The following is a 13,627-nucleotide window of genomic DNA, read 5'->3' as shown; positions in this document are numbered from 1 at the left end:
GCAGGCATAGCTTGAATGCCTGGCTTATATTTGTTAAATAAAAAATAGATTACTATTTATTTTGAGATAAAATTCAAACAAAATAATCACTAAGTCACAAGTCTGTGTAATGCCAAATTTCTGTTTATAATATAAACAGTTTTGAATGATAATATATACAAAGAAATCTTGAAAGGAGACTTGTGTAAGACACCAAGTTAAAGTTTAACAGAAACTTTCTGAGCCTTTCCTGTTTATTTTCCTTTGATTATTCACAAAGCTAATGTGATGTTCAAAACGAGGTCGCCCTCTCCGGGCAAAAGCTATCAGGAAAATCAGTAGGCAATAACTCGGTTGTAATTTTTGGTGACCTACTTCTGTTTCCCTGCATTTTCTCTTCCCATCGCTGTTTGATGGTTCCTTTCCCAATTGTTTCAGAGGCTGATGTCATAATTGCTGCAAACCTACTTAGGAAAGGGATAAACAATATTCTATTTTTATCTTTTTATTTTATATCTTTGATTTTTCAAACTGAACTTTATAGACAAACAGGCTTATATTGTGAAGTATGCTTGCCCAGACTCAGCTTCCTCACAGTTGGTTTAATGGCACTCATATTCCTTTTAGGAGATTACTAGGTTGGAGGAGAAAAATATTTAATTTTGTGTTTTAAAAAAAATCATTTAAAAGTCATGTCAGCTTAGCATTAACCTATATGACATGACTCTCCACCTGTGTGGGCACATTTTGAAGCTTCTCACTCTCTCCAGCTTCTTCCTGCCCTTTTCTCACCAAACTATTTTGTTCCCTCCAGACCAGTGTCAAGAAATTATTTACAGAATAAGCTGTGATAAATGAAAGTTTGAATAAAAAATTTATATTCTAGGTTTTATTTCCAGTTCTTCATTTTTTATATGGAGCCATCTCCTATATTCTATTACTATGAAGATAACACTTCATAATGATGTTCATTAACATCTAAGAGAACAGGAGAGTAATGAACGTTTGTTGAGTACGTGTTGTTTGCTGGAAATCATTGTAAGTGCTTTATATATAAACCATCCTTCTAAGTCCTCCATTCAGCTCTGGAGAGGTATTAGTATGTCAATTTTTTGTACAAGGAAATCAAGGCACTTGTAACGGTTGAGCCGAGAGTTCTCCTAGGGCTGGCAAATGCAAATATAGTACATTTTTGGAGAATACGATTTCTTCTGGATGGCACTTGAAAATTCCACTTCTTACAGTCTAGGTAGGGCTTCCCAGGTGACACTAGTGGTAAAGATCCCGGCTGTCAATGCAGGAGACATAAAAGACATGGGTTTGATCCCTGGTTGGGAAGATCCCCTGAAGGAGGGCACAGCAACCCACTCCAGTATTCTCGCCTGGACAGAGGAGCCTGGTGGGCTATAGTTCATAGGGTCGCAGAGAGTCAAAGACGACTGAAGCGACTTGGCACACATGCACGGTCTAAGTAGAGCTAACTTTATGTCAGCGACAGGTTTTAAATTGAGATAGAGGATTGGAAAGGTTTTAAATTTATTTAAAATGTTCAGTAGTGTGTTTTTGATGTTAGCATCATATTCTTGCTCTTATACCTAGATTATAGCAGGGTTATTGCTGACATGCACATATGCACTTACTTAAAGGCAAATGTCCCTGCTGTTCTGGGTCAAAAATATATTTTTAAGTGTACTTGAGTTTTCCTAATTGCAGTTGCCGCCCTCTCCCCCATGCCCAACCTCCATGTCCTGTGGCATGTGGGATCTTCCTGGACCAGGGGTCAAACCCATGTCCCCTGCATTGGCAGGCTGATTCTTATCCACTGTACACCAGGAAAGTCCCTCATAACCTTTATTATTTTGGAAAGGAAACTGCTAGGCATAAGGATCACACATACATTTATAGCTTATTTATGCGTGCAGCAGCTCTGGGTAATGCATTCCGTCATCTGAGTTACAGAATCCAGATAAAGCACACTAGTCATAAATCAGGATCCCAGTCACACAACTGTCTGTCATTTTACAATGCTGTCCTTTCTAGAAGGAAGTCATAAATTAATATTTTATTACAGACTAAACTGTGTTTAAACACACCAAGGAAACCAAAGAAATGATGTTGGGCAAATTATCTTACTTCTCTGTGCCATGTTACCAGATGTCTAAAGTAGAAAGGATACCATTTATTTCAAAGGGTTGTTGTGGGGGAAAATGAGATAATTTATGCAAAAAGCACTTGGCAGAGCACCCAGGCCATAATAGGTATTACTATCGTCGTTATCATTTGTTAAGGTGACGGTCACGTCCATGTGTGAAGAGTTAGCTCCTACGGGCCAGTGTTTTGTACGTCAGGTTTTCCTTGGGCACAGTGTACAACATCTTAGGTCTGGTGCTTTGAACTTGGTGAAATTGGGCAGTCTTATCACTGACATCCACAATAACCGTATTTTGCTGTTACTTTATTTTAGCCAAGTGCATGTCAGTGGAATTACAGACACAGAAGAGCAAAGAATTAAAGAAGCTGCTGCTTACATAGCCCAGAGGAATCTCCTTGCTAGTGAGGAAGGAGTAACAGCCAGCAAGCAGTCCTCTGTATCTAAGCAGTCCTCTGTATCTAAGCAGTCCATGTCCACGCTTCACCAGGAAGAGGCCTTTGAGAAGAAGTCAAGGAAAGTTGCCATTCGAGAAAAGGCAGATCACCTGTCACTGAAAAAAACGGTAAGAAAAGACAATTTAACATAACTTAAAAAAGTATAAGTGCCACCACTACATATAAAATGGGCTTCCCTGGTGGATCAGACGGTAAAGAATCTGTCTGCAATGCAGGAGACCTGGGTTCAATCCCTGGGTTGGGAAGATCCCCTGGAGGAGGGCATGGCAACCCACACCAGTATTCTTGCCTGGAGAATCCTGTGGATGGAGAAGCTAATAAGGACCTACTGTAAAGCACAGGGAACCCTACTTAATACTCTGTAATGATCTATATGGGAATAGAATCTAAGAGTGTTTACATGTATGTGTATAACTGATTCATTTTGCTGGTGCAGCAGCAACTAATACAGCACTGTAAATCAACTATACTCCAATAAAAATTAATCTTAAAAAAGTAGAAATGCATGTAACACTGTGCCTGTGTGTAATATAGATTAGTTTCAAATGAAGAAATGTGTGGTCTTGTGGAGAAACAACTAAGAAAAAAGGGGAAAAGACACCAAAATGTATAGTTCAAAGAAAGACAGACTTCATAGTTTTAAATTCTGTGAAATTTTAGGTTCTACAGAAATTAAAGTTCTTGAGGACCTTAAGAAATCCACCTTTGGAAAGTACAATATGTTGCTCAGGCTTAGAATGTTAAAAATTAAGTGATATGTCTATTTTTTAAAGGGATGAGGGGAGTTCATTTGCTCCAAATACCAGACTAAGACTCCAAATGAAAAAATGATCATTTTGATTTCTACATTTCATTTTTGTAGCACATGTTACTTTGATTTCATGTCTTGATAATTTTTTTCAGTTAGAAGAAACTGAGGCATTTCATAAAAAGTTGAATGAAGATAATCTTCTCCATGCTCCTGAATTTGTCATTAAACCTCGTTCCCATACTGTTTGGGAGAAAGAAAATGTAAAATTACACTGCTCTGTAGCTGGCTGGCCAGAACCTCGTCTCACATGGTACGCTATCTTTTTGAAAGCTTCTCATAGAATTGATTACTCAAATTAATTTTAAATCCTGTGAAAACATGTGGATTTATGAACATGCAAGAGTCAGTGAAAGCATCTGTAAGTTCGAGTAAATTTTTTTAAATAGTGAAGAAAGAATACATGCATGGAAGGAAGAATGATTTTGCATCCATTATAATTTATACATCCTCTTATACAAATGGGTCTCTATCTTATATAAAGTGTTAAAATTTAGTCAGCATATTTATTTGGTAACATTTTGTGATGAAAAGCACTGCCACCTTTCAGAGAGATAAAGCTCAGAGGGCTTCATCTCTAGTCTTCATGTGAGCTGAGGTCCTAGTTTCTAAAGCCAAACAAAGAAGGGGATGGGACGGGGAGCTATTTCTAATATGAGGTCTGAAGAAACTTTCATTCCATAAAGAAGAAGCTCCCCTTTTTTCCACCCATTATATATCCTATTGCAATTGTCAGTGACTTGGTAACCCCTAAAATCAGAACTGTCATGGAGAGCAGTCATGGAAATCAGTTTGCCATGGAGAGCAGGAATCTGAAGAGGATTGTAAGCCAGTTTTAAAAGGTGTTTTCCGTCTTATTCTACAATGTGGGTTTTGCATGCTGCTTTCTTACCCTCGGGGTGTGGTGAATGCCCTGTGTCGCAGTATAAACACTGCAGAGAATGGCACTGTTGCCCACAGGGCACCAGCTCCTTCTCCCTTTTCTGTCATTTCTAATGTTGTTTGGACACCTGGCTTACATAACGGAGGCTGACAAGATAAACCCTTACCTAAGGTTATTCTTAAGGAGCAAGTGGTGAGTTGTTGTTGTTTTTTAATTCACCTATAATATCAACCTGCCTGTGACCAAATTGGATTTACATACAGTTTTTCTTGTACATAAACGTTTCCCAGGGTTCTTGAGTTTGAAAGTGAGAGAATGAAAAACAAAGCCAGTTCTGTTATTACCAAGACAAATAACTTAAACAAAGATGAGAAGTGTAAGAACATATTTCAATGAAAATGAAGTTTAAAAAAATCAATTTCCAAGCTTTAAAAGTATGAATATACTACAGTAAGCTGGGCTTCCTTGGTGGCTCAGTTGGTAAAGAATCCGCCTGCAATACGGGAGACCTGGGTTCGATCCCTGCGTTGGGAAGATCGCTTGGAGAAGGAAATGGCAACCTGCTCCAGTGTTCTGGACTATACAGTCCATGGGGTTGGAAAGTGTTGGACACGACTGACAGTAAGCTAGGAATCTGTTCATCTTTACCCCCTGCCTTTGTCTCTGCCTATTGGGCTGCATAGATTGGCCTATAAAAGGGACATTTCCTCTTGAAAACGGATTACTTTTTACCTCAGAAAAAATTCAAACTTTCCTGTAGAAATTCATAAAGAGGGACTTGCCCAGCAGTCCAGTGATTAAGACTTTGCCTTCCAATATAGGGGATGGGGGTTCGATCCCTGGTTGAGGAGCTAAGATCCCAGAAGTTGTGTGGTGTAGGAAAAAAAAAAAGAAATACATAAAGAATAACAAATTTTTAGCTCCAAGAAATATTACTTGATGAGTAAAAAAATTCCTCATGTTTCATGAATTAAAATGTACTACTGGTAAATGAATACTTGGAGTCTTTAAGTAGATATATTTATTACACAGTGTCTTATCTCTGTTTTCCTGATTTTTAAACATCAGAGTTAAAGATGACTTTCAAAAGAATACAAAGTGATCTCTAGGAGATAAATATGAATTTCTTAAGCATTTACTTATTCTGTGAGATACACAGTCACTAGAATACAAACATGCCATGTACCACTGATGGTGTCACTAAGCCTGAGTGATGAGGTTCCACAAAGGCAGAGCTTAAATTCCACTGGAGGTTGAACTCCTCGCGTGGTGTTTTTGGGCTGGAAAAGGAGTAATTTAAAAACAAACAAAAAGATATAAACTCCACTGAAAAAATATGAGATGACTACACTTGGTAACTCTTAAAATTCCAGTCATATTTAAAAATAGAAATACTGTCAGTTTTTAGTTATCCTCACTAATGGGGCTGGGAGTATGATTAACCCCTCAAATCTTTCATGTTTGGCTTTGAAATATTTATTTCCTTAACATGTGAATTGTATGGCATCAGGGCTCATTTTAATCAAAGACAAAAGCACAGAGACAAGATTTGTCTCAGGAAGGACTGGAAGGCTCTTCGTTGACTGGGACAAGCCTTCTCTAGTTCCTGCACCCCTTCGGTGCTTGGAGAACACAAATCCATTCTGTTCAGAAACTCTTCCAGGAGGGACGAATCAGAGCACTTCACACAAAGCCCTGTTGCCTTACAAGTCAAGTGGGAAGTAAATGTGAAAACAAAAGAACCAGTGGACCACTAAGAAAATAGTTCACCTTCCTTTAGCGAGCAAGGTTTGCCCCTGGATAAAGCTAAAAATTTGGACAATCAGCTAGCAGATAGCTAAGAACTGGCTCTGGCAATAACTAAGGTCAGATCAAGGTTTTGTGGGGCAGGAGGGTTATACAATTTGAGGAGCATCCTTTATAAAAAAGGTTATAAAGTTAGTCACATGCATTAGTCCATAAGGGGACCTGTGCTGATGAGAGACCCTGCAACTTCAACTTCACTAGCTTCAAGGTAAATCCACCTCTGGGAGTAAATTTCACGTGGGATTAATATATTAATACCTTCCTGCGTGTGTTGCCTTTTAAAAAATAATCATTGAATGAAGCTCTAATTTACTTTGCAAGCTGCTGGTCCAGATTACACAATCTTCAGTGAGCATCCTCCCCCTCAATGAACAGGGAACCCACAACTCAAGTGAGAACCAAGATGTCGGTAATTAATTTGCTGGCCTTGATGTCTCTTTGGTACCGAGCTGCAGCCTCCTGGGCCTGACTCTGAGTACAAGTATGAGAGAAACCACTGAGAATGACCTTCCTGAATAGAAGAAGGTCAAGTACAGAAACAAGTTTCCAATGCTGCTGCGGGCAGTTGTGCTGTCTCCACTTGAGCCTTTAGGTCCTAAGCCACATCTTTCAAAGTCATGTGTGCCCTGGGTCTGACTCCCTAAGACTCCTTTCCAAGGAACGTTCAGTTCCAGGTTTCCACTGGCACCCTGAGGCCATGGAAATCCCTGAGGTTGAACAAATGATATCAACATGCTGCAGCTGCTCTTCAGCCAGCCCCTGCATACTGACTAAATCTGGATGGAGTCTAGAGCGTACCTGGAGAGCACTTACTGACAGGCGGGCCCATCACTCATCACCATCACTCATCACGGCCAGGTGCAGGGATGCTGAGCAACACAGCCCTATTCCCAGTTCACCTTCAGAGCAGAAGGAAGCCTGTTGGCCCTGGGTGCAGCAGAAAAGTTAGTTGCAGAAGAGGGCTAGCCAACAGGGAAGGAGAAATATATATGTGGTGAAAAACCAGTTGTTTAATTTAATAGGTTATATTTATATAATAACTTGTTAATAGGCAGTATATTGTTGTAAACGGGAAGAAAAGCATTTGTTTGTATCTTTATTACTTGCATAAAGAAGCTCTGGAAGGACATATAAGAACCTAAGGAGAGAAGCTGTGGGGAGAAGCTGGGCAGAAGGCAGACAGGTGTGAGAAAAGAGAATGTTCCCTGGGCACCCCTGTATTTTCTGATTCTTGGATCATATGCTCGCATTGCCTGGTCAGATTGTAAGAAGCTACATGAAATAGGGGAGAAAAGTTCTCTTTAAAATAAAGAGAATTAAATTAGTTGTACCCCCTCCTTTTTTAGAGAGCCAGATTTAATTGCATGTTGAGCCCAAAGTCTAGATTGATTTTTGTCAGTGGAAATTGGGATTATATAATCTTCAGGGAGCCTCACACCAACTCCTAGAACAATGTATTGTTATTATCACATAACACTCATGTGTTCACACACTCAGTGCCCTTGTTTTCAGATTTGTATGTGGATCCTGGGCTACAATCCATAGGGTTGCAAAGAGTCGAATGCGACTGGAGCAACTTAGCACCTGGATTAGATCCTCATGCAAGACACTTAAAATACATATTTGAAATTCTTCAAATTATCCCTGAAGTCATTGCCACTTCAGGGATAGTGTGAAGATAAATAGACACTTAAAGAAACTTGTCATTGAACATGATCATAGTTCAAAACCTAGGGATAAGATAGTATGAGAAATGTATTTTAGGAACAGTCTGGAGATTTGGAAAAGTCTTATTTTATTTTTGCAAATTATGAGAATTCATAAATTCCATAGTAGAATTAATGCATTGAATTTTTTTACAAGATTAGAGTTATTCACAATGTATTTAAATTTAGCAATCACTGCCATATTATTGTAGGAAAACAACCTGCATTTAAAATATTAAAAATTATTTATAATTACTTTTGAAGTATAAGGGTTTGGGGTTTTATTTTAGATTTTTCTTATTTACATCCAAATTTTATGCTAATAGAAGAGTTAGCTCTCAGCTAATTGGTTTTTAAAGTGAGTAATGGCTGTTTGTTCAAAACAATAAGGTTGCATTCTAACCACACTTTTGAGGGAAGGGGATTCAACATGATAGAGATCATTTTGGCAGCATTGTTTGCTGACAAAGAAAAGTGAGAGTGAAGTCCTTTTGTTTGACCGCACTTTACAGTGCCAAAGAGCTTTCACTGTAACCCCTTGTTATCAAATTCAGCCTAGTATCCAGACAGACATTTGTTTGGGGAAATTAAGTGGGTATTTTACATACATAAATGAAGAGTATTATTCTAGAAATAATGTGTAACACAAGTTCATTAACTAGTCGTTCATACACTTTACATGAAAATGATGAGGAAAAGGGTGTACATCTAAATACTCACAAGAATTTCAGAAACCTGATAAGTAGTCCCAGGGTGTAGATTACTCTCTAAAATTAGCTGATGAGTGGCCAGTTTGGAATTTCACTTTCCAGAAATAACAAGCTGTGAAGTATACACAGAGCAGGCCTCAAATTCTCCTTCTCTGCTCTGATTTGATACTGAAGACAATCAGAAGTGGCTCTGAATCCGAGTGCCTCGCAAGGTGAATTCCTTGGAGAACAGATCTGAATAGCTTCCTCATTTAATCCTCGTGTGCTGCTTTAAAACAGGCGCTTTTTATACTGACATATAGAGTCCCAGTGGAGAGAAAATGTGTGTGTGTGTGTGAGAGAGAGAAAGCGAGAGAAATCTATTTCAAGCGGTCACATTAGAAAACTGAGGGAAAGGCATTGAGATACTAAGTCACACAGGACTGGAGTAGCGGTTCCCAGACTCTGGGATCTAGCGCCTGATGATCGGAGGTGGTGCTGATGTAATAATAATAGAAATAAAGTGAACAATAAATGTAATGCGCGTGAATCATCCTGAAACCATCCCCTGCCCCTTGCTCGGTGGAAAAATTTTCTTCCATGAAACTGGTCCAAGGTGCTGAAAAGGTTGGGGACTGCTGGACTGAAGGTGAAGGAATATTGATGCATCCAGGAAGGCTTCACGCAAGCCTAAGAGCTGCAAATGCTATTTTCACTCAGACTTTATGGAAATATGCACAGCATTTTTGGTCAGAAGCCAAATCAAGTGTCACTCAGTTGCTTGGTCAAGTAGCACCGGCCACACACCTTTGGTGTGTCTTTTATATCTTCTTATGTTGGGAAGAAATACTGCAAATACCCCAGCGCAAAGAAAACTGAGCAAAGAGAAGCTTCTGAGTCGGGTGTGAAATGACCTAAACCGATTCAGTCAGGAGAACATGCTCATGATTAATGTGTTCGACCCTGTCATTCATCCAAACTAGGAATGTTCCAAATTAAGAGCACCCAGCAGATTGCTTTTTACAGCCCATCACTGATCAAACAGTCCTGTCTGCCTGGAGCCCTGTGGGGGAACAGCTGCCTGAGGCTGTTTCTGGACTGTCAGAAAGAGCTAGGAATGATTCCCAAGGGTGGGGCAGAAGGCTGTGCCCCTACACTTGCTACACAGCTGCGATTCCCAGTCCACCCTCCCATTTCACATCCAAGGAAACCAAGACAAACAGCCTCAGCATACCTTCTTAATCTGCACTAATTTTAAATTATCCATATCGTGAAGGATGGATTTGTCAGAACTCTGTTCCTTTGCCAAAATTCAAGAAGCACAATTGAATTTATGATGTTACCCAATGACTGTGCAGTCCAATTTAATAAACACTGCCTAGTATTTTCCTGGGATGGCTGCTTCCTTGAGAGTGGGAATAGAAATCAATATGGATCAGACAGAGTCCCCATCTTCAAGGCACTCACGGTTTAGCAGAAGTGACACTTACCCAACCGTAATTTGATTAACATTATACCTTCCCATTTGAACCAAGTAACACTGATGTGAAGAGGCGGAAATGCTGTTGTGTGGAATTTTAGGGAGGAGATTATTGAAGTGGCATTTGATCAGAGTCTTGAAGGATGAGTTGGAATTTTGCTAGATGGAGAATGGTGTATTTTCTAAAGTGTAGAAAAGGGTGCATTTTAGGGACATAGGGCATGAGTGTGAATGTGTGTGTGTGTGTGTGTGTGTACACAAGCTGGGGAGAGGAAAGGACTGGCTGAGGATTATTTCCTTTCTCTTTCCCTTTCTGTAACTTTCCCTGCTCCCAAATATGCTTATAACCATGTCCAAAAATCTGAAGAAATCAAATGCAACTAAATAGAGAACGGGGCTTCCCCATTGGCTCAGTGGTAAAGAATCCACCTGCTAAGCAGGAGACGTGAGTTTGATCCCTGGGTTGGGACGATCCCCTGGAGAAGTTAACGGCAACACACTCCAGTATTCTTACCTGGAAAATCCCACGGACAGAGGAATCTGGTGGGCTATAGTCCCCGCAGTGGCAAAGAGTTGGACATGACTTAGCGACTAAACAGTAACAGCCAATAGAGACCAGTTGGAAAATGGAAACATCCCATGTTGTCAGGAGCCAGGCCGCCTGGGTTCAGATCCCAGCTCTGCTGTTTTAGCTGTTAAAGCTGGGGCAGGCTACTTAACCGTTCTGTGCCTGGGTTTCTTCATCTGGAGAATGATGTTAAAAGTAGTAGCACTGGGAATTCCTGGTGGTCCAATGGCTGGGACTCTGAGCTCCCAATGCACGGGGCCCAGGTTCGATCCCTGGTTGGGGAGCTAGACCTAGACCTCGTGTGCCACAGCTAAAGATACTGTATGCTGCAACTAAGGGCCAGCGCAGCCAAACAAAATATATTACATTCTTTAAAAAGTAGTGCAACCTTATGTGGTTGTTGTGAGGATTGAATTTACTAATCTGGACATAAAGTACTTAGAGCCTTTCCCGACTCTCAGTAAATACTGTTTCTATTATGGTTATTAGCATTATTTGTGATAACTATGCACATGAAGTAGAATGTTAGAAAAGGAAACAAATGAAATTTAGCTCCCCTTTGGGGCAGAAAATGGCTTAAGCTAGGTCCAGCGCCATAGCTACTGGCTACTGAGAACATGAGACTTCCCTGGTGGCTCAGACCGTAAAGAATCCTCCTGCCAATGCAGGAGCTGCAGGAGACGTGGGTCTGATCCCTGGGTGGGGAAGCTCCCCTGGAGTAGGAAATGGCAACCTACTCCAGTATTCTTGCCTGGAGAATCCCATGGACAGAGGAACCTGGCTGGCTACAGTCAATGGGGTTGCAAAGAGCTGGACACAACTGAACGACTGAGCACACGCTGAGAACATGAGGACATGGTGATGAATCAAGGTGAAGACTCAGGGGCCAGTGTCTCAGGAGGGGCCCCTCCAGGGAGCCCCTGCCTCTCCAGGCTGAGAGGCTTTGCCAGGGATCGGCAGTCAGAAAAAGGGACTCTTTTAGCTTCTATTTATCAGTAGTTTTCTTTCATGACTGATATTCTAAGTTCTTCCAAGCTGAGAGCTATGTTTGCTTATGACAGAATAAAACAAATATAATGAGCTTTCAATGCAATGACAAGGTTTTGGACAATGTGCAGGAATGTCAGTGGGAAGGATGTTTTGCTTTCATCCTACACAGACAGCCAACAAAAAACCCACTCAAAGCCTTTCTCTCTGTTGTGTCAACAATGGTTGTCTTTCTTTTCATTTTTAAGTTCATCTATTGAAGTATAATATGTACACAAAATAGGGTGGTATGGCAGATAAATGTAGAACTTTGATGAATTTTTGTAGACCGCCTACCCCCAGGTAACAAGCACCAAAATCAAGAAACCAAACATTATCAACACCCAAGGGACCGCCTTCATCCCTGCCCCTTGCCCTGACTTCTAGCAGCATTAATTGATCTTTTCTTGTTTTGTACTTTACGTAAAAACAATCATTATACTCTTTTGTATCTGGCTCTTTCCACTCAAAATTATGTACGCAAGATACAAACACAAGGTTATGAATGGCCAACTTCTTGAATGTAATTTTTGTAATGGAGGAGGGAAGCACATTCATCAAGAAAGTTTATGATACTTGTAATGAATTTTATTTGCATTTATTGAGCAGACTCTGCTACTGACCTCTGTGCTATGTCTACAGATGTTTTTTCAAGAGGAACAGTTGTATGTGTGTTAATCATGAAGCTGTTTACACCTCAACTTACTTCACCTCATTTCCATTGTCTCATAGGTATAAAAACCAGGTGCCAATAAATGTCCAGGCACATCCTGGAAAGTATATCATCGAAAGCCGATATGGAATGCACACTCTGGAGATAAATGCGTAAGAAACATCACGGTCTGTGTATGTTGCCGACAATTGCTTGGCAGGGGGGTTCTCCCCTCTTCCTCCCTACTCAGTGGTATCAGGATGGGGGACAATCCCAAGTATTGCTTCTCTTGGTGCACACCTATGAGTGATAATCATGACATTCTTACCAAGCCCAAGTTACTGCCCAAAGTGATCTTTTGAATTTAGTCAAAGATGATGAGGAAAAATTCATTTGTATCTATTTAACCTTTTGTATGGGCTTCCCAGGGGCTCAGTGTTAAAGAATCCACCTGCCAATGCAGATGACTCAAGTACGATCCCTATGTTGGGAGGAAATGTCAATCCTCTCCAGTATTCTTGCTGAGACAATCCCATAGACAGAAGAGCCTGACGGGCTACAGTCTACGGGGTCGCAAAGAATCAGACACGACTCAGCAACTAAACAACAATTCTTTTATGTACTTGAGAGTTCTTCTCAGGTATTAGCAAAAAAAATAAGTTACAGAATAGGCATTTATATTCAAATGTCTTCTCAGAGTCCCGAATCTGCATCAGCATTATACACGTTTGTCTTTCCTCAGTAGAGGCCAGTGAAGTTTGAGGTGGGTGACACTGAATGTAAACTGGACCTAGAGAAGTTGTTTTTTCCTTTAGCTCACCAGAAACTGCGTGGAAACTATGTGCCCATTCTGTCAGATGGATGCAGGGCCTGACACTGGGATGTTTTTTAAAGCAAATCAACAGCAAAAATTTTAAAGCAGAATCCACATCAAAGTTTCTAGGTCTTCAAAGGGGTATCATGTCTCCTAACATGGTTTTGAAATCCAAGCCTACTAATGTGGATGAAGAAGTTACACAAGCTCCCAGCATTTCCAGTTCAAATGAAACCATGACATGCTGTGAAGTCAAAGTAGAATTTAAGTCATTCTAATCTCAGGAGATATATAGCTTTCTCAGATCAGAGAGGTTGGCACAGGTCATTCTCGGCTTCAAGCAGAACCCTGGGACTCTGGGATGATCGCCAGGCAGGGACCCCTTCCTAAAGACCCACCCATTCTGTCCGTCAGTGATTCAACCAAGTCGGCAGCGAGCTGTGTGGTTGCTTTATAATTAAACAACCATGGAAGAAACAACTATATTGACCCGCCTGGGATTCTATGAATGTCTGTAAAATTTCAGCAAGAATTCAAATTTCACCAATGAAACTAAAGAAGAACAGTGAAGAACATGAACCCTGGCAATGATAAAACAGCATGCTTTGA

The 13,627-nt window shown here is 40.5% G+C and overlaps 1 protein-coding gene across 1 annotated transcript in view; it reads left to right on the top strand.

Moving 5' to 3' along the window:
• Positions 1–13,627, top strand: part of MYOM1 (myomesin 1) — a 122,146-nt gene that overhangs the window by 22,487 nt on the left and 86,032 nt on the right. Inside the window, exons 4-6 of the mRNA XM_005893650.3 lie at positions 2,444–2,693; positions 3,490–3,647; positions 12,285–12,377. Coding sequence (XP_005893712.2) covers positions 2,444–2,693; positions 3,490–3,647; positions 12,285–12,377 — 501 coding nt within the window. The remainder of the gene's footprint in view (positions 1–2,443; positions 2,694–3,489; positions 3,648–12,284; positions 12,378–13,627) is intronic.

The sequence above is a fragment of the Bos mutus genome, chromosome 24 (assembly GCF_027580195.1).
Source record: "Bos mutus isolate GX-2022 chromosome 24, NWIPB_WYAK_1.1, whole genome shotgun sequence".
NCBI lineage: Eukaryota > Metazoa > Chordata > Mammalia > Artiodactyla > Bovidae > Bos > Bos mutus.
The sequence above is the reverse complement of the archived record's forward strand: the minus strand, read 5'-3'. Positions and strand labels throughout refer to the sequence as shown.